The 22,026-nt window shown below is 33.9% G+C and overlaps 1 protein-coding gene and 1 long non-coding RNA gene across 2 annotated transcripts in view; one reads left to right on the plus strand and one right to left on the minus strand.

Moving 5' to 3' along the window:
• The first annotated feature begins 85 nt into the window (after nt 1–85).
• The window catches only part of LOC135841624 (uncharacterized), a 68,179-nt gene continuing 46,238 nt past the window's right edge, over nt 86–22,026 (plus strand). The window contains exon 1 of the mRNA XM_065358665.1: nt 86–644. Coding sequence (XP_065214737.1) covers nt 519–644 — 126 coding nt within the window. The 5' untranslated portion in view covers nt 86–518. The remainder of the gene's footprint in view (nt 645–22,026) is intronic.
• Nucleotides 9,313–11,442, minus strand: LOC135840675 (uncharacterized). The gene is made up of 3 exons (XR_010557767.1): nt 10,448–11,442; nt 9,773–10,202; nt 9,313–9,682 (listed from the first exon to the last, which is right to left on the minus strand). It is a non-coding gene; the product is annotated as an uncharacterized LOC135840675 (long non-coding RNA).

Raw genomic sequence — 22,026 nt, forward strand, 5'->3', positions numbered from 1 at the left:
ACGACTTATAGCAAACTGGCGGTGGTGGGGGAATCTTGAAAGAAATGTCGTCAATTCATCCTGGACGGGGCTCGTCGTCATCGCAACAACGTTCAAGTTCCAACGTTGGCCAGTCGGTGAGTCGGATCTCGAAGGCGAACGTCGGTTCGTTTCCTGCGTGAAAATTAACCTGTTGCTACGGTGTTCGTTTTTTTTACCTGATCGTTTGATTTCGGCTTTTGTGATGTTTTTTTGAATTACTTTTTCATTAGTTCGTAAAGTGTTTAGTGGTTGGTATGAACCATTCAATGAATTGTTACTCGTTTTACCTTCGTCCGGCTTTGTTGTTTTCGACTCTAGTAATGGTTTTAGTCACCTGAGTGTCTTTAGTGTTGTTGTTATTCATCGAGCCTTTGACCTGAAATGTGATCGGTGTTTGGTTCGAGATATTTCAATATTGTGTTAACTTAGCTGAAAATCATTCATTACCTTTTGTTTGCGCGTTTTTTTGTACGTAGTGTTGTTTGTATTCTAACAAGATGCCTTGTTCGGCTGTAACATTGTCTTTGGCTACGATCTCAGCGATTGTTGCAACTGCATTGCTAGCAATTGCCTTTTCTACCGATAACTGGTTATATACCGAAGTCCGAAGGAATAATATACAGGTATGTGATGTTCAGATATTATAATAATAGATTGATTATAACGTCAAATGTGTGACCGAACTCTAGGGTAGGGAGTACGCTGGGTATTGCTTTTTGAAACAGGGTGTACCTGTGTACCGGACCGGATGTTTGTGTGAGGGTTGTTCGAACAAGCACCTATATACTCCACCTGTGACCTGTGTATCTAATAATGAGGATGAAATGTCGAATTCATCGTTAATTCGTTAATTCGATCATCGTGTTATTCGTGTTGTAGCTAAAAGCACCGGTTCTCGTTCTCATCATTTTGTGACTCATTCTGACTGATCTCGATCTGTTTTTGTCGAGTTAAAATGTACATCTTTCAGCATATTTGAGCTAAATGATACTATCGAAGGTGTGTTGAACGCTAACTGGGATATCTTGTGATACACTCTGGATTGGAATGTGTTCGAAGTTGGATTTTTTCCCGGAATTTTCAGCGTATGATGCATCGTATAACATCTCGTATTGTTGCCTATTCCTTTTCCATTTCCATCTCCATCTCTGACTATAGGCATGAAAAGAAACACGTACGAAATGTTTTTTTTTTCAATTTTGTTTACTAATATTAATTGTATCATTCCATTCGACTGTTGCTACTTGCTTTCGCAAAAATCCAACTAGGTACACTGGTACAGGGTGCCCAGAAAATATCGAGCACCCCTAAAAAAGTTTTCTACTAAAATACTTTGGTTGGTTACAGTGAATGATAATAATGATAGCACATGATTGGTTGTTGGACTGGAGAGATAACATTCCACCAATCATATGCATCTATTTCACGTTGCCAACCTATCGTATTTTTAATGAAAAACTTTTTTAGGGGTGCTCGATATTTCTGGGCACCCTGTACATTGCAAAGATTGTTCATCTACCAAAGTTGCTTATATTCTCAATGGCGTTTACTTTCGTACGAGTAGGTATAGGAGTATGTGACCATAACATAATATGCAAATCAAGAGAAGGTATTGTTTTGTAACCGCGAATATCATTCGCAGACTTGTAGACTGTCGACAGAACAGAAGTAACGAGTATTATAAATATAAAAATATGTTATGAAAAATATTTCATCTCGTAATCGACGAGACGACGACATGGGCTTGGACATGGACGTGAGTATGGTAAGAAAAAAATAAATTGAAATATTCGTGTTGAAAAGAGGTACGCGTGTTGCATTTTTGTAAAGGTCAAGATTCAGTATTGCCATAACAATGGATGTAGAATTCCCACGATTACTTTCAATTTTGTTTATTATTATTTTGTTGTGATTTTTTTTTTTTTTTTTTTGTTGTTGTTCAAATGGGAAAATATGTACTGTTGTACAAATTTATAATTGTGTATAGGCTTGTGAAACATTTAAGTTGCGGAGTACTTTCAGTGCTAATTTTGGGATGTGGTGGAGTTGCATATACATACGAGTATGTGCAGTGTCTTATTGTGTCGTATGTGTGTGTAACTCATTGTCAGGTTATTAAGAGCTGTCAGTGTGTTGATCAAATTCTGATCTTTATCGAATGAGTCCGTGTAATTTCTTGACTTGACTGCGTGAAAATGTCATCGACTCATCGTCATCTTCAAAGTTCAAAAGTATTAGCTGTCTGCATCGATCTCTATCGATCTTATTTTCATTGCTGCCAATTGCTAAATCTATTCATCGTGGCTTTAAAGTGAGATTTTTTGATCCTGAAACTTGAAATTCGTGTAATATAAATACTTATGGGAAAATTTTTCAAAAAATTGATTTAAGAAAAAAGAGCTGATAATATCAACATTTTCAAAGTCCTGCGTTTGTACCTATAAGGCTGAAATTGTCAAAGTCTCGCTTTCGACCGAAAGTAGCAAAAAAACCACTTTTTGTTAAATTGCCAAATGAATTCCTTTTTTTGCCAGAAGTAGTCGCTTTTTCTCATAAAATTCCAAATAGTATTCATAATTATTATGTTTTTTCTTCTAAAAATTATCCAGGATGAATTTCACTTTGTTGCTAAGATAAATGCCAGAAAGTCTGACGTTTCAAGCGAAAAATTCACCTAGAGAAAGTTTTCCATTTTCAGCACTTGCTTTTTGCCAAAAATTGTCAAAAATTCTGGGTTTCTTGGGGAAAATTCCAAAACATTTTATATTCTTGCCAAAAATTGTCCAAAAGTGTTGCTACAGATTGTAAAAAATTTTCAATCTTTCACAAAATTGCTGAAAATTGTCGTTTTTTTGCAAAAAATTCCAAAAAGACTTGTTTTTTCTCAAAAATTGTCTACAAGTCTCGCTTTCTTGCCAAAAATTGTTTGTTTGTTGCTAGGAATTACAAAAATTCTCACTTTGTTGCCGAAGGTTTAAGGGCTTCAAGATTTTTGGGGGTCTTATAAGTACCTATACTATAGATAGTATTTTTCGACGTGGATAAATCAACGTATACTTAGCTCTAAAATGCTTGAGGTATTAATTTTTTGATTTTTGGAATATTTCAAGCCTCCTCTCCTTTCTCTCAACCACCTAAAGGCCTCTTATGTCCCTACTAAGGTGTGTCAGTTTTCACTTTTTTTTTCAAAATTTGAAAGAATCAACCTTAAAATTTTGGCAAATGATTTCAACAAAACATACGAAAAATGTGAACTTTTCAAATCAGTGTTCATTACTCCCCCCCCTCCCCACTCATAATTTTAAAAAAATCATAATCTATTAAACTTTTTTTCGATTCTTTATGATTTAGGTTATATTTTAATGTCCATTAAAAAACTGATAATTAGGTATATTGAGAACCCCTTAATCAGACAAAAATGAATTCTTAGCTTTTCTTAGTGAGAGCACTAAAGCCATCAAAAAAATCCAAACCCTTGAAAATTGATTTGAAAAATTGAAAAACAAAATGGAATTTTTTTCAATTTCATGTTCTTGCTGAAATAATGGGGAGGAGGGGGGGATGAACATTGATCTGAAAATTTGAGGTGATTTGGCCATCATCTTTTCCAGACTACATTACATTTAAAATGAGAAAAATGACCAGTTTTTGAGGCAAAAGAATCTGTGAGTTACTGAAATTTCAATTTTTAAAATTTTTAGAGGATTCAACAATAATTCTCGAAATGAAACGATTTAGCTACTGGGGAGGGGGGTGGGGATAAAATTCAAATTTCAAGAATGAGAGTCATGCACCTTATCCCAACTTCTTAAACATTCGGAAAAAGTTTGTGAATTAATTTACAAAATTCGCTGTTGATGAAGTTGAAAAAATGTATCCTCTTTTCCCCTGTAGCCTATCTAGGTATCTTGAATGCCATTTTTTCTGTTGGTAGGTAATATTGAAGAAAATTGAAAAACATAGTATGTCTGGGAAATCGAATATAGTCAGAAGACATTTTTAAGTCTATTGCGAGTGAACAGGGGTGCTCAGTCTCTGGAAAACCTGAAAATCTGTGAAAAGTGACTTAGTGAATTTTGCATTTTGGAATTTCCACTCTAAAATCAGGCAATTTTTAAAGTAATTTTCAACTGCATGAAATACAGATTTTAATGTTGTTCTTACAGAAAAATGAGATGGGCTCTCAAATACGAAGAAGAACATGGTAATACAACACCCCTTCCCTCCCTCCATCAAGAATGGTGTCGCTTTGAAAAATTACTAAAATATTCTAATTTTCAGAAGTTTTAGTTTGCCAGAAAAATCTTGAAAAATGTTGTTTGTAGTTGATGTTTGAATGAGCTGGAAAATTAAAACAGTTGGTTTGTAAATCTAAATGAAGTTAGGAAAAATCATATCTGTGAATGATTGGATACCCTACTCTATAATAATACGTACTTACCTATAGAGGAAAAAATGTTGATTCATCACTTCAGACACCCAGTGGTAAGTAAGAACTTTAGTCCTCTAGATAATTGTATTAGCTATCATTTGAAAATTCAAAAAAAGTAATCTAAAATTCTCAAAATCCTTGCACCCCCCCCCCCCCCCCTTCAAATTAAGACCAAAACACCAAGAGGCAAGAACTGAATATGACGTGTGGAATGATAGTTGTTAGATCTTGGACGGCCTTGAATTCGATTCGAATATTCACTCATTTCTGCGTACGGGCCCTTGGTGTCCCTTCCCTTCCCCAACAACCCTCTCTTCAATTTTGGAAAAAAAATCGTTGAATTATGAATGAGTGGTGGTATATTGTAGGTCAGTATTGAACATAAAAAATCTGATTCGATTGTATTGTGATTATTTCAATTTTTTCATTCATTAAAATGTCATTCTTGGCTCACAGAAGGAATTATCTACCACAATCTACACAATCTACTTGAATGGTTGCGGTTACACGAAAACCTCTGTACTCGCGTTATTTACTCAACATTACGAAAATTTAATTTCGATTGATGGTTTCGTAAAATACCTTCGTATGCTGGTGTGTAATTTAGACTGTGAAGTAGGTAGTTCAACTTTCAAGTACCTCTACCTATATCTTTGTATTTTTTTTTTATTATTATTTTGGAAAAAAAATACGAGTATATTCCTATATTAGTCGTACGTACACCTGAGCCGCAAGTAGATCATACCATTATGAAAAAATACTCGCGAGTCTGTACATAGGAAGGGAATGGCTATTCATGGCAACGTTGTATCTATTGTATGTACCATCCAATGCATTCTTATAAAGAAGAAAAAAAAATATGGTAGGTCGCCGTAGCTAATCACGTTTGATCTTAATGCGGCGATAAATAGAAATCTCGCCGCGTTGCAAATAATTGTGACGAGGTTGTAAGAAATTTTTACATTTTTTTCATTCGAGAATTAGTTACCGAGGAGGTTTTTTTTCTTCTTGTATACCACGACGATGCAGATGATGACTGAGAAATTGTATACGAGGCTTTTTTCTTATTCCTCTGTCGAACATATCGCGAGCCGATCGCCATTACGCGATGATGACCTATCGAAAGAAGTCTAGTTTTTGGTCAAGTTCAAATTAAAATATGATAATTATACCGGATTCGGATTCCGAATTCACTGTACTCCTATACACGTGACCGGTTTTAAAGATACGCGAATATTGACGGATTACTTTCAAGTTCGCCTCGATTGATGCTATAGTAATTTATTAATTTCTTTTTTTTTAACGCAGGTAGGTATACCTTTGAGTTAACGTAGGTATACTATTTACTCTCTTGTCGATATCTTAAAGATCAACTTTTATTAGGTATGCTGTGTGTAGATCTGGGCTGGATTTAGGTACCTGCTTTGCGCCTGTTTCGTCGTTGCGGTCGTGTAATATTATATCCTTTGGTGAGGAATGTAGAATTTGTAGGATACCAGTAACTGGTTCGAAACTAGTTTGGTCGTATATTGCTTTTCATATACTGGGTGTACCTTAATCTCTTCTTTGACAATCTCAGTTCTCAGACGACGACTCGTTTTGTTGTTTACCGAATTATAAAATCGTTGCGGTATGTTGATATGGGAATGAATTATCTGTGTGGTGGAGGGGGGAAAGGATGAACTTTGGGTCTGGATACACTGTCTCATTATTGAAGAGATCACCGATGGGGTGAGAGTGACACTAGATGTAGGGATTTAATCGTTTCCTTTCAAGCCATTGTTATTTTCTCTTCAGAATTCACTATCCCCCCCCCCCCCGAAAAAAGTACCTCGTGGTAAAAAAGGGAGAGAGGTATTTCTTTTGTAATTTGATCCGGATCAAAATTATGGTAAAATCGACGCAAGTTGATAATTTCATTCAGTTTGATTTGTTTTTCTTCAACTAATTTTTGATGAGCCAGAAGATTAGCTTCTTCTAAAAATAGCAAATTATTCGCTGTGAATCGTTCTCTTAATGCATCCAACAGTTCATCGGTCATAAAAAACAAACATTGACTTTTTAATCTTGAAAATTATCAAAAACAGTGTCTGTATCTGCACTCATTTCATTGTGGAATCTTCATAATGCATGATTCGGATTGACAGATTGTGATGGTTTTTTTCAGAAGAGAGGGGGGGATTATTCTACCGGCTAATCGATCAGGGATGTTAACCTAACCTAATGAAAAAATTTCAGTTCAAGTTTCTGATTGAATTTTTTCTGTCAATTTGGATTACATTATTTTTTAAGTTTTTTTTTTTGAATGAATTTCAAGATTTTGGTTTCTAAAATTCCAATTTTGACGATTTTATAACAAAGAATGTGACGTGCTTTTTTTTATTTTTTCCCCTTTTCTTTTAGTCATTGTAGGCTAATTCTAAAAAATTCCAAGGAAAATACTTGTAGTGTCCTGCCAACTCTGATAGGCATACCCATTTTCTGAATAAAGTAAGGGAGAAAGTCAAAACAGAGTCTTTCGGTACCATGAAAAAGATGCAATTTCCTATTCAATGTATACCCTATGTATATTTAGATACCTAATTAATAATCAAATGGAATCTTCACCCTGGAGGAAATAAGAGGATGATCTGATGAGACATGTACCCTCAGTTTGCCTTGGCCCATTGTGTCAGCCGAGACTTCAGCATGTCTAGGGGCATTGCACTCCTGTTCAGATGAGGCTTTGGCAACCAGGACACTCTGCAGTCAAGGGATGCTAAGGTTGGTGAAGTAGTTGAGCTCAAAAAAGATGGAAACCACATGCTTTATGCCATCACCAAAGAACAGTACAACAATAAGCCATCAATTGAGGATTTTGTTACAACAATTAAAGCACTTGCTGCCAAATGTGACCAACTTAGGATTATTAAGATAGTAGTACAGTGGAGTCTCAATAACTCAAATCTGATGGGAGAAGGAGTTGACTTCAAGCTATTGGAGTTTTTGAGTTATCAGAGTTTGAGTTACAGAGGTTTGTTTTTGGTATATTTCAAGTTAGCAAAGTTTGAATTAGATGAATGTTTTTTTTTTTTTTTTTTTTTTTTGGACATAAATCTCCTTATAAGTAACTCCAATGTATTTGTAAAAGAGGTTTGCATCAATGAGATTCAAATTTACAAGTTTTTTCAACAAGAAATTTGAGTTATAGAGCCAAAACGTTGGCAACGTTAACATTCAACTACAGAGGTTTTTCTGTATTTTTTAAAAATTTTACTTCGAGTTATCGGAGGTATTGGACTTTTTATTTCGAGGTAAAGAAGTGAATTTTACATTGAGACTTATGGGGAGTTGAAGGGAAACAGACTTTGCTTTGAGTTATCAAAACTCCACTGTATCAAGACTATGGTGCAGTCTGGATAAACTACAGTGGCCAACAGTGAACTGAGTGAAGCAATCCATCATTGAATGCTTCAAAGACCACTCAGTCACTGTCAGAGTATGCCATTGACTTTTTAGATATGGACTGCTAGCGGTACATAAGCCAATGGTCTTGAACATAGTTCATCAGTTAGTTGAGGTTTGGCTTCTGCGCATGCTGATATCTGAAAAATGATGTTGTACCAGGCGACGACATTATAGCTCCCTCACCTCTGTGAAACCATACCTGGGTGGTATACATTGACTTTTTAGATATGGACTGCTAGTGGTACATAAGCAATGGTCTTGAACATAGTTCATCAGTTAGTCAAGACAAGGTTTGGCTTCTGCGCATGCTGAAATCTGAAAAATGACGTTGTACCAGGTGATGACATTATAGCTCCCTCACCTCCGTGAAACCATACCCGGGTGGTATACATTGACTTTTTAGATATGGACTGCTAGCGGTACATAAGCCAACGGTCTTGAACATAGTTCATCAGTTACTCAAGGTTTGGCTTCTGCAAATGCCGGAATCTGAAAAATGACGTCGTACCAGGTGATGATGTTATACCTCCCGCACCCCCATGTAACCATACCTGGGTTGTATAACGTTGTAACAGAGCTGGCGCATGCGCAGATCGCAACCCTCAACTTACTATGTTCAAGACAATAGCCGTATGTTAAGCTTATGGGCCGCTAGCAGTCCATATCTAAAAAGGTCAATGGAGTATGCACCCCTAAGGAGGAACAGCGTCAATCCTGATCTAGACATCAACCCAACATTGACCCGAAAGAGCCCTGTAAATAACCCATCAAGATGCATTACCCTAAGTTATAAATAACTCATTGTCGTTGTGGTTCCACTCCTTTACAGGTGATAGCGTATACTTCATTCTAGAGCCCTGCGCCACCTCCACCAATTTTTCACACATTTTTCAAGCCGCTGTTGCCATTTAAAAAATTTTTGGAGCCGCCGCCGACTACTCTGCTCGGCTGGGCCGATTCAAATCACTCAAACCGTAAATTCCAGAAAAATTTTCCCCAACTTTTGGGTTTTTTCAAGTGGCTAAATTTTTAAATTTTGCCACACACCACCTAAAATGATCTCTCTTCTCAGCTTGGAAAAGAATGCTTATTTGAGAAGTTGAATATAATTTTGCAATTTTGCATAAAATACTTTGTGTTTTGATGTAATTTTATGATTTACGGAAAATTGCATCAAAATTCAACTTTGTAGCCAGCTGAGCTGCCACCAAGTAAAATTTTTGCTGCAGCCGAAAACATTGGCTCTCCTCCCCCCCCCCACATCTTCGATCTAGGATTAGGGACAAATTAAGATGTTACATTTTGTTTAGATTTAAGATTGTAAATAAATATGTTTATTAGAGAAAACCCCTGGCACTTTGTATGTCTGGGGAACCAAAAAAAAAAAAAAATTGACCAATACTTATCACAGGTAACTCGTAATTCAAAGTGAAATACAAATATTATTAAGATTAATTTGAGATAAGATACGTAGGTATTATGAGCATTATTGGCGGCATTCCTTGCTCTCTATAGAAAAAAACAAATCGCTTTTCGCGAAAGATGATAGCTTTTAAAAGTGCGATCGGCATATAAGATGAATCACGATCGCGAACATTAACTACCGAATAAACGATTGAATACACTGCTCGAGATCTTATTTTCAACGGTGTTAGGATAGTACAAATCGACGGTAGAGGTACGAGTAGAGGTTGAGGTCGAGGTTGAATAGCAATCTGCGGCCCTAAATTGTGTACTAAAACATAGTCGCACCTCCGATAATATTTTTTTCCCATTTCTGAACTGAAAATACGAAGCAAAATTCAAAATAAAAATTCACAGCACTACAAATAGGTACTTGAAAGGTAAAAATCAGTATATGCTTTGTTTTACCTCTGTATCAGGGCTGTAAGAGAGATAAATATGAAACTTCCAGTTCAAGTGGGTTTTTAAACATGCTATCAAAGTTTCATTAGAATATGTCGTTGAATCGCTGGGAAGTACGGCGGTAGGTAAATTGGTAGGCCTACAGCGCATAAATGCTTCAGCCAAATTAAACCGCTTGTCCCATTCCAACGCTTTGCTAAAATATTTGATAGGAGTGTTCAGACTTGGTACGTTATTGAAACACGCGCCATGTTTCCTCCATTGGTACTTCCAGAATTCGAAATTAGGATCGTGATTGGGATTATCAGTGGGTGGCTGATGAATTGCCGGCCATCGTAAGTTCAGTTCACCGATAATGTCTTGAATATCAGATTCCTGCAGTTCCGCTCCTCCACAGTCTGATGGTAATGGGTTAATCCTATCTCTTGGGTGTGGCCTATACAATGTACAATGATCATCAACATGGGTTTGAGATAGGTAAGTATAGGTAAATACTCGATAAATAATTCAAATAAGTGATTAATGGGAAAGCAATAGTAATTTTCTACTCGTGAAAGATATTTTATTTGAAATTAAAACCGTGTCAAAAGTTCTACGACGCTGCTTAAAAAATTTTCACCTAGTACTTCGCTCCTTTAATTTCCAAAAAATTATCAGTAGTGCTGGTGCATCATCACTCACCAAATTCCGTGAATTGTCCATGTATGAATTTGTTGCGGAAATTTACAGGCTTGGGAAGTCCTTCCATGTTTTTGGATAACTTCCAAAATACACACCGATATGGGCCACTGCCGAGCGAACATGAATTTGTATCTACTGGGAGGTACTCCTCTGCCAACCAAACTCCGAAAATAATCGAACACTTCAGATGGAAATTTTGATACTATATCGGAAAAAGGATAGTATATTACACCAAATGTTACCGCCAATACCGCGAGAATCCTCAGCATTGTAGTATTATTTTGTAAATATTGCTAAACAAAAAAACGTAAAAATTTATCATCAATTCAGAGTTATCACTGTCGACCAAGTCTAATCCGAAAAGTTTATATTTGCGGCCGAGTATTTGCGTTTTGGGAACGGGCACCTTATTATGGTGAGTTATTCGGGTCTTTGAGCATAAACCATCATTATTCATTATTATGTTTAGAAGTAGAAACTTGACCAAATTTTCAAACAAAAATCATCCCTAAAGCGAGTCAAAATGTGAACTGGTTCGCATGCTGTGCCATCGCGTCGAATCTTATGTATAGCAAATTCTCACCAGCAGTAGAATCATTTCATCTACCTATCCGAATGAGTGAAATTTCGCCGAATTACTTCGCCACAGTTGATAAGTCGTTTAATAGATTAATCAATTTCGCGTAACCGAGCCTAATATCGCGTACTCGCTTCATTTTTTATTCGGAGATGCGAAAATAAACGCGCGCGAAATCTTTAATTGGTCGTCTGGGACTCCAACTCGACGCGGCTCTACGTATAGTCCGACGGTATCGTAAATTATCTCATTTTACAACAGTTGTACGCTGTATTTCGATTTCTATTCCGATACATTAATCGATTACGGTACTAGTAGAGCATATCGTGTACCGAGCACCCGGCTTTTTATAAACACACTGTAGACTGTAGTACTCGTATTAGATGTGATAATATAATTATTCATCTGATAATTGCATCATTGCGATAACATGCATAGGTAATTTTCGGATGCGCCAGCGCCTCCTTTCTCGTGGTGAAATTTCCGTATCACTGTGGTTCAGTTCCGGTTCGAAGGGCTTTATTGCTCACCTTATCTTTGTAGGAAATTTTCAAACTATGATGATTTGGAATTATTCGTTCGCGAATGATTCACCGAAAAATTATTCAATTCGTTCGCCAATGATTCACCAACAGTTGATCATATCGTTCGCGAATGATTCACTTGAAAATCAAACAATTCGTTCAGTTGAGTTGATTCACCAAAAATTATTCAATTCGTTCGCAAATGATTCACCAACAATTGATGAATTCGTTCGTGAATGATTCACTCGAAGTTGATTATTTCGTTCGCGAATGATTCACTTGAAAATCAAACAATTCGTTCAGTTGATCCACCAAATATTATTCAATTCGTTCGCGAATGATTCACATAAAAATCAATTAACTCGTTCAATTGATCCACCAAAAATTATTCAACTCGTTCGCGAATGATTCGCCAAAAAATATTCATTTCGTTTGCGAATGATTCACTAAGAATTGATCGTTTCGTTCGCGAATGATTCACCAACAATTGATCAATTGGTTCGTGAATGATTCACTAAAAATTGATAAATTATAAATTCGTTCGTGAATGATTCACTTGAATTTGATTATTTCGTTCGCGAATGATTCACATAAAAATTAAACAACTCGTTCAATTAATCCACCAAAAATTATTCAATTCGTTCGCGAATGATTCATCAAAAAATATTCAACTCGTTCGCGAATGATTCACCAAAAAATATTCATTTCGTTTGCGAATGATTCACTAAAAATTGATGGTTTCGTTCGCGACGAATGATTCATCAACAATTGATCAATTCGTTCGTGAATGATTCACTAAAAATTGATAAATTCGTTCGCGAATGATTCACTTAAAAATCAAACAACTCGTTCAATTGGTCCACCAAAAATTATTCAATTCGTTCGCGAATGATTCACCAAAAAATATTCAATCCGTTCGTGAATGATTCACTAAAAATTGATCGTTTCGTTGGCAAATGATTCACTAACAATTGGTCAATTCGTTCGTGAATGATTCACTAAAATTTGAAAAATTCGATCGTGAACGATTCACTTGAAGTTGATCATTTCGTTCGCGAATGATTCACTTAAAAATCAAACGATTCGTTTAGTTGATCCACCAAAAATTATTATTCAATTCGTTCGCGAATGATTCACCAACAATTGATCAATTCGTTCGTGAATGGTTCACTAAAAATTGATGAATTCGTTCGTGAATGATTCACTTGAAGTTGATTATTTCGTTCGCGAATGATTCACATAAAAACCAATTAACTCGTTCAATTGATCCACCAAAAATTATTCAACTCGTTCGCGAATGATTCACCAAAAAATATTCAATCCGTTCGTGAATGATTCACTAAAAATTGATCGTGTCGTTGGCAAATGATTCACCAACAATTGATCAATTCGTTCGTGAATGATTCACTAAAAATTGATAAATTTGTTCGTGAACGATTCACTTGAAGTGGATCATTTCGTTCGCGAATGATTCACTTAAAACTCAAGTCGTTCAATTGATCCACCAAAAATTATTCAATTCGTTCGCGAATGATTCACCAAAAAATATTCAATTCGTTCGTGAATGATTCTCTTGAAATTGATTATTTCGTTCGCGAATGATTCACTTAGAAGTTGAAAATCAACTAATTTCAAATCTGTTCAATTTATTCACCAAAAATGATTCAAATTCGTTCGTGAATGATTCACCTGAAGTTGATAATTTCGTTCGCGAATGATTCACTTAAAAATCAAATAATTCGTTAAATTGATCCAGCAAAAATTGTTCAATTCGTTAGCGAATGATTCACCAAAAAATTATTTAGGTAATTCGTTCGAGAATGATTCACTCAGAAATCAACCAATTCGTTCAACTGATCCACCAAAAATTATTCAATTCGTTTGCGAATGCTTCACCATCAATTAATGAATTCGTTCGTGAATGATTCACCTAGAAGTCAATCAATTTTTAATCACCAATCGTTATTAAATTATTCGATTCGATTGTAAACAGATCAATTGCTATACTTACAAAGTTACAAATGTTTCAAAAAAAGTGAATCAATTCGTTCGTAAAAGATTTTTTTTAAAAGAAAAAGTCAGTCTTCTTACGTACTTATTAACCGAATGTTTTTAGTATGTACTAGAGCGAGGGTCGAAAATTACCTACACGGTGCCGCGAAAGTTTATAGTCGAGGATATCGACGTACAATAATGAATGATCAGTTAATCATCATCCGGATCCGGTTTTATATGTACCTATTTGTACGAGTAGATGGGTTTTGTATTCGATACAAATGCAGATGTGTAGAAAATCCATGCAGTATACAATTAGATAGTGGCACACGTTCGGAAACGAGCTAAAAGTAGGAAATCTTACGAGTGACTGTATGCAACTTTCTATCGAATCGTGTTGTATTCACCATGATCTCAGTACCCTCGCAACGTAAAATATCGCAGCATTAAATTCTATACTCAAGATACGAGTAATAATATAGACTTACTTATACGCAGATGAGATATTGTTTTTCATCGGCAGGGAAAGATTTTCTCGAAGAAAATATTTTAGGACACGCGATCGGATCGTAAAGACTAGGTACGGTTAAATTATTACTCGTTTAATCTCTGTAGATGTTCTACTGGTAATACCTGCGTCTTCTGCGCGTATAAGTTGTATATTTTCCAGCAAGTCTGCTATTTCGCGGTTCAATAACTCACATCATCATCACGACGAGACGACGACAAGGTACGCAAGTTTTATCGAATAGTATAGAAAGTGACTGACTGACTAATTTTTTCGCTTATGGAAAAAAAATCGCGCCGTGTTCGAGTAATTAGTCGAATTAGATTGGTATTTTGGACACTGATCGTTGCTCGACTCGAGCTTTGAAGATTTCACACGATGTTTTCAATGGTCACTGTATGAGGTATTGATACGAGTATATAATCGGCGGTTAGAGTATTTTATATAGCGTTTATAATGTATGATCCAGATCCGGTGTAATACAGTGATGGTGACACTCCCTATACGAACTAGTAATTCTTCTGTCTTTCATAGATCATATAATAATCACCTAATAACCTAGATCTACTAATAATACTTTCATTGCATGTATAAATAAAGCGAGGGAAAAATTGCGGTTTACTTGTAAGTACGTACAGTGCTACAGGTAGCAAAAAAATACACGTATGGGTTTACCGCGCCTTTTGATAAGATATTGTTATGTAGTGTGTATTCAAAAGTATCTACTCGTACATATAAAGGTAATGTATTTATGTTGGAAGGCTCTATGAAGCTTTAAAAAAGGGCTTATTGAAGTGTTTATACGAGTATGTTTATGAAGTGTGCAAATGTATACATGGGTTTGCCTATGTATAATTATGTTTGTTGTATATAATGTACGAATATTAATATCCTTCAATTTGTTATCTCGAATTCCACGGTACGTATAGGTTTAGGTACAAGTATGAGCTACCTGAATGTTTACGTGTAATAATACGTATGCTCCTTATTTGTATAATTGTGCTGGTCACACAGCTCACCATAGATGAAAGTTCAAGGAGAATATAGGGCGTTACCGGCATTATTCCAGGTATGAAAATATGTCTGTGTATTGAAAGGTGAGAGGATCTTGTTGTAAAAAGACCATGATGCATATTGATTTAATCAAATGCAATGTAAATTTTCATGTATGTAAAATCTATTATTAAAATATCTAAACGAACAGACAGCCTTGTGTGAAATCTCACCCATATTGTTTAAAACCAAGTAAGAAATTTCTCGGTCAATCAGTCACTGATTTCGCTCATATCTTTTTTTCACCAGAATATAAGAATAGGTAGCACCTCCCCCTCGATCCCCTTCGAAAAAGTCAGATATCCGCTTTCAAAATAGTTTAAAAAATGCACAAATCAAGTGGTGAATTATTGTGCTGAAAAACTTCGTTTTTTTGGTCGAAGTACGTTCAATCGCCTTTGAGAGGCCAAATTTTTGCCTAAATTTTGCCAAAAACGACCTTCAAAACTCGTTAGGTAATAATATTTACAGAGTTGCAGCTACCAACCTAATCAGTTATCACACATTTCGAGCTTCCAAAAGATTTTCTTTCTTGAAGTAATTTTGAGTCCCAAAGGCCAAAATACACTTTTTTCACTCGTGTTAAAAATTGTCGAAATGGCCCTAAAATATGTGTTGTTGGTGAGAATATGTCCTGGAAAAAAATTCTCCAAATTGTAACTGCCCAGTAGCATATTTTCTGATTAAAATTTTTGACCTTCAAAATATGGCATTCAATAATTTGCAAAATTCGGTCTTTGAATGTGATCATAATATTAAAAATTTGTAAAATTTACATGAAAATCTCGTTAAGAACCAAATAATTGATGAAATATTATGAAAATTATGTGAAAAAAAGTCGAAATTACCTAGATCATTTGAAAAATTGGCTGAAAAAAGATAAACATCGTTGAAAAGTCGTGAAGATCAATTAAACGTGATCCATTTAGACGAAATTGGCCCCAAAATGTATGAAAAAGCATTGAGATCATGTCGAAATTACCTATGTAAAAATGTTCAAAAAAATAGTCCCTGAAAATTTACAAAAAATTATGATATTTTAACGAAATTTGCGAACAATGTACGAATAGTGTTGAAAGTGTGTTAAAATGATGTAATAAACTCTCTAAAAAATATTAAAGCCAGTGAAACGTTCTGACATGCAGTAAAATTTTAACATAATTATGTAATTTGCGGAAAATGTTTGAAAAAGTGTTGAAAACCTGTTAGAGTTATGTAGAAATACCCAAAAAAGCATTATCATAATTGATAAGTTCAAAATCCAAATAAAATGCAAAAAAAAACACATTAAAAACCAAAAATGATAAAAGTTTACTGAAATTTGGCAAATTTTGAAAATGAATACTGTACGTAGAAAACTGTTGAAAATCCTTGTGAAGGATTTAAAAATTCATTTCAAAAAATGTTAATCTTGTTTTAAAATGACGTGAAAATACACAAAAAGTTATGAAAAATCTTTAAAAATTGGCAAAAACTGATGAAATTGGAACGAAATTTGCGAAATATGCTCGTAAAAGTGCTGAAAACGTGTTGAAATGGTGTTGAAACATCGAACAGAAAATATTAAAATCACGGAATTTCATCGAAAAAAAGGTGAAAATTCACTAACAATTTGCTAAAAATACACGAAAAAGTAACGAAAACTTATTAATCTGGTGTGGAAACATTCAAAAAAAAAAAAATTAAAATTAAAATTACAGAAATGTACCAAAAAGCTACCATATTGTGAAAACACTTGAAAGTCAATAAAAAACACTGAAGAATTTTTTTAATGATGTTTATTGAAAAAAATGTATGAAAAAGTGTATAAAACGTGCTAAAATGTTGTAAAAACACTTCAAAAGACATTGAAGTAGGTGAAAATCGTCAAGAAAGAGTGAAATTCCAGTGATATTTGCCGAAAAAGTACTCAAAATTGTTTTAAACAACTGAAATTTGTGTAAAAACACTCAAAAAAAATCATTAGAATCACTGTAAATAATCAAAAAATTGAGTAATCCCGGTAAAATTTGTTAAAAATGGATGAAAATGTGTGTAAAACGTGTTAAACTGTGTAAATTGTAAAAACACTGGAAAAAGCATTATTATTTTTTAAAACTAGTGGAAAGTAATGGAACTTCATAATATTAATTTTAAAAAAAAAAAATCACAAAAAGGGCTGAAAATTGCCTGAAAAATGATGAAGTTTTGGTGAAATTTGACAAATTTTGGCAATAATTGCTCAACACAACATTAAAATCTGTTCTGAACACAGTTAAACGCATCAAAACTACTGTAAATTAGCAATAAATGATAAAACTTCAGTAAAATTTCCCAAAATGTAAAAAAAAATTTTTAATTTTAAAAAATGATGTAAACGTACTCAAAAAAAGCATTAATGTTGTTGAAAATTATCAAAAAGAGATAAAATTTTAGTGAAGTTTGCCAAAAACGCATGAAAATGTTCTGAAAACGCGTTAAAATGGTGTAAAAACATTCAATAAAACATTTAAATCACTGAAAATTTACCAAAAAAAAACAACTCATAATGAGTATTTTTGAAAGGTACTCAATTTTGGGTAAAAAAAAATCATTAAATTTTTATTAGGTAGACTCTCCCTGTTTTTAAAAAATCTCTCATATTGCATCTGCAGATCAACCCAAAAAATTATGAGATTTTCTGAAGGTCATCTGGTCCTCCATAGATGATGTCATAATTATGTTTTCATTTTCAAAAAATGAAGCAATCGATTCCAGATGTTGGAACATTTTTCAGTCTTCAGAAATCCTGGGTGTTCATTTACTGTTTTATCTCAAAAGTGATCGATATTTATTTCTCTCCTTTTCATTATTATACTGAACGTGAGCTTTGACCCCCCCGCCCCCGCCCCCAATTTCCAATTACTTTAGACAGTAATTTGAAGTCGAATCTCACAAATAGAGGAGGCGAGCAGGAATGAATTGAAATTCGTTCTTCTACTCTTCAGTAAAACTATAAATCTAAACCTGTTTCAAATTTAAAATATAAAAAAATGTGTGTTTTTATTCATTTTAAATTCGAGTTTTCGTGCTAAAATCATATTATTCATTTTTGTTTTTTTTTATACGAGTGGGGTGGGGGGGGAAGAGGGCTAGAGGCATTAAATTTCGTGTAGAATGTTTTGAAGATTTTCCAGAATGCTGTATGATGAAAAAATGAAATTCTACGTTGGAAGTTTTCGGTCTAAATTCCATTTTTTTGAATGGGGTTCTCGTGATATTTGAATAATCCTCTTATTTTGTTATTTTTGGTGATCGTTTGAAGCATCCTGATAATTTATATACTCTAAATCGAGTGGATTAGCTACTCGAATTCGAGAGGTACTCGATGCCCTTATCTCTGCACTCTTATAGCAACACTTGGCTACCTTTTGTGTATTCAACCATATCATAAAGGAAGCAAATAACTGGTTAATATGCAAAACTATAAATCCAAGACAATAATATTTCAAATCAACCACGAGCCCATATAAAGAAGTGCATACGAGTACAGTAAATGGTAGGTGTACGGTATACGCTTGCTGTTCAATGTACATGTTTTGAATTTTTACTCGACTCGAGCTCGAGCTACCTTATAGGAGGATATGTCTTTCCGGTATCATAAGCTTACACGCAGCTGAATCATTTTATCAACAAAAAAATTGAGAAAAAGTAAAAGATATTAAAAAAGGATTGAAATGAATTGAAACGAAAGAGAATTCACCTAGTAGGAAGAAAACTTGTTGTATAGTGAACTGTTACTGTTTGTTACGTTATCACGTAACCGCATTTATATGCGCGGATGAAGAAAAGAGACATTATGATGTAGGAACGACACAAGGCGTAATTACACGTTAATGTGATATAACGTCGTGCTCGAAACGCCGACTCATAGTTGCATAGTTTTTTAATTGAAGAAAAGAAGGTGAAAAAAAAATAGGCACAAAGTATCTATCGTCGTTGTATAGTCTATACGTACTCGTAGATATACTGTAGACTTGCATAGCATAGCAGTAAAATAGGAATTTACGAAAAAGTGACGGAAAACTGTCACTTTTATTGTACATAATAAGAATAACAATAATAAAGGCGACAAATCAGCGAATATCCTGATCTTTGTGAAAAGCCCATCTCCGGCTCCCCGAGTCGGAAGGAACGAACGCCGAATACCTACAGTATGGAGATATTTCGTCTACCTAATTAAAATATTCGATTTTTGACGACGACGTCGACGACAAAGTCATTTCACCGCGTAAACGATACGCGATTTCGCGGAAATACTCTGGCAACAGAAGCAGAAAATTGCCGAAAAATAAGAATATCACAATCTCAGCGGGGATGCTGTGTAGAAATTCGATTTGTGTAACGTGATCGCGACTCGAGACTCGAATATCGTTTCATATGTTCTCACTTCTCAGTTCTGTTCTCCTCTCTTGTAGGTTATTTTTCCATCATCGTTTTAATGAAGCGTATATTAATAATGGGGCGTAAATTCTCGTTTACTGTAGGTATAGTGATGTGCTTGGATTTTCCAATACTTATACCTATACTCGTAATATAGGTAGGCATAAAATTCGATTCCATGATACGTTTTTTTCTTCTTTTTTATATTGTAACTTACAGTAAACGGGTAATTACCGGTGTTATTACCTGCAAACTCAAGGCTGGAATAGGAATATTGTTAATTAAATTTAAATTGATTTTTTGTCGTTCGATAGATGCGATTATTTTGTGTCAATTTACAAGTAAATTGTAGAGTCTGTTTTCCCTACGTGTATTTTGGTAGTCTACGATATGCGAATATTTTTTTTCACGACGATAGAGAATTTATTTGTACGTATTGCTTTGTTTTGAATGTTTTAACGAAATATTTGATCAATTTATCTTCAGTTTTTAAGAAAGAAACCATAAAATAACCTTGGGAATTGGGATTTCCCTGCTTAGCCTTCAGGTTATCAAAATGTTATCAAAGTTGTAAAGTAAATTCGGTGCTCAACTTGTTTGAATTCTGCATCTTCAAGTCGAAATAGAAACTATAAGTAGGTAAAGTACAAGGTACGATAAAAGCATTAAAAACAGTAAAAAATATGATGGGTAAAAATTTTTCCAAAACATCACCAATTGGCAAAAAATATTGAAATATTCAAAATGACGGAAAAATTAGACAAAATTTTGATAAAATTGCGTCAAATTACGCAAACCCTCAATAATTATAAAAAATATCGACTAAAAAAATCCTAAAATGTTTGAAAATCGTTTTTAAAAAATGTAAAATTTTGATAAAATGTTTTCGAAGTGAAATGAAATTAAATAGAAATCGACCAAAATGTTATGAAAGGTTCAAACAAATGTCGTGGAGCATCAAAAGTTTAAAAGATACTTGAAGCACTTGTTTCCACGCTGAAATTTATTTTCCAAGAAACCAAGAGGGGGAGGAGGAATTATCACTTACTCAGAGCTCGAACTCGGTTACTTTTTCAAAATTTTGATCTTGCTCATTTTTTTTAAATTTTCGAAAATTCAATTTTTCCAAATCTTGGCCTACTTTTTTTAAGTGTTGAAAATATCTTAATGTCATTCTCATTATTCTTTTCCAATTTTCATTAATTTTAACGCCTTTTTTCATCTGTTTTTCATCAGATTACTATTTTTAAAACATTTTCTGGCTATTTTTTCTAAATTTTTATCAAAATTTCATAATTTTTTGACCATTTTAGATTGATTTAAAAACTTTTTCTGTATTATTACACCATTTCAATGTTCTTTTTGGAACTTTTTCATGCAATTTTTTTCTTCAAATTTTGATAAAATTATGTGTTTAAAAAGTTGTTTATTTATGCGAGTGTTTCTAAATTTTGTCAAATTTTACTAAAATTGGATCATTTTTTGCTGGTTTGCGAAGATTTTAATGCTTCATTCCAGTTTTTATAATATCATTTTAACCATGTTTCAGATAATCCTTGCGATTTTTTGTCCAATTTCACTGAAGGTTCATTACTTTATGGTCATTTTCATCGAGTTTAATGTTTTTTTTTCTTCTTTTTTTTCGTGTGACATCATTTCAACATGTTTCTAGCCCTATTATACATATGAGATTTTCGCAGAATATTACTAATATTTTTTTGCCATTTTTTATGTCAATTGAACATTTTTTCAACACTCTTCTTCGTGAAATTTTTGCCGATATTTCTCAATTTTTTTCAATTTTAGTTTGACTCTATAGTGTTCTTTTTTTTTGAATTTTCATAATTATCATTTTAACATATTTTTAGACTTTTTCATGCAATTTCCCCCCTTTTTTTTTTTTGAAAATTCTTTTAATTTTTAGAGTTTTTACAATTTTTATGCAAGTTTTGCAAAATTATGTCAAATTTCATTGAAATTAGAATCATTTTTTGTTGACTAGTAAAGATTTCAATGTTTTTTTTTTTCGCGTTGTTGAGTCATTTTAAAAATGCTTAATGCAATTTTTGCAACATTTTGTTAAATTTCATTACTTTTTGGTTTTTGAACATTTACAAAAATTCAATTTTTCCGAATCTTGGCAACTTCTTGATGAATAAAAATAGAAAAAATGCTGAAATCAAAGTGATTAATTTACAACTTTTTCATTTATTTTAGAACTGGTTTGACTGCATTTTCAGCTTTACGGTTGTAAAGCCCTGAATCTGGCCAATATTGTCGTATTCTCGCTCTCTTCCAAAAGTAGCATGAAGTGTCAACTTTTGTCAAAATTGTCAAAAAGTGTTTTTTTCATGATGAAAAAATTGCCAAAAATTGTCCCTTATTGCTTGCAAAAAAGTTCTAAATTTCTCACTTTTTTTCAAAAATTGTCCAAAAGCTTGGCTTTGTTATTGTTGCTTAGAATTTCCAGAAAGCTGTACTTTTTCGCTTGAATTGTCAAACATTTGCTTATTGTCGGCGT

The sequence above is a fragment of the Planococcus citri genome, chromosome 3 (genome assembly GCF_950023065.1).
Source record: "Planococcus citri chromosome 3, ihPlaCitr1.1, whole genome shotgun sequence".
Taxonomy (NCBI): Eukaryota; Metazoa; Arthropoda; class Insecta; order Hemiptera; family Pseudococcidae; genus Planococcus; species Planococcus citri.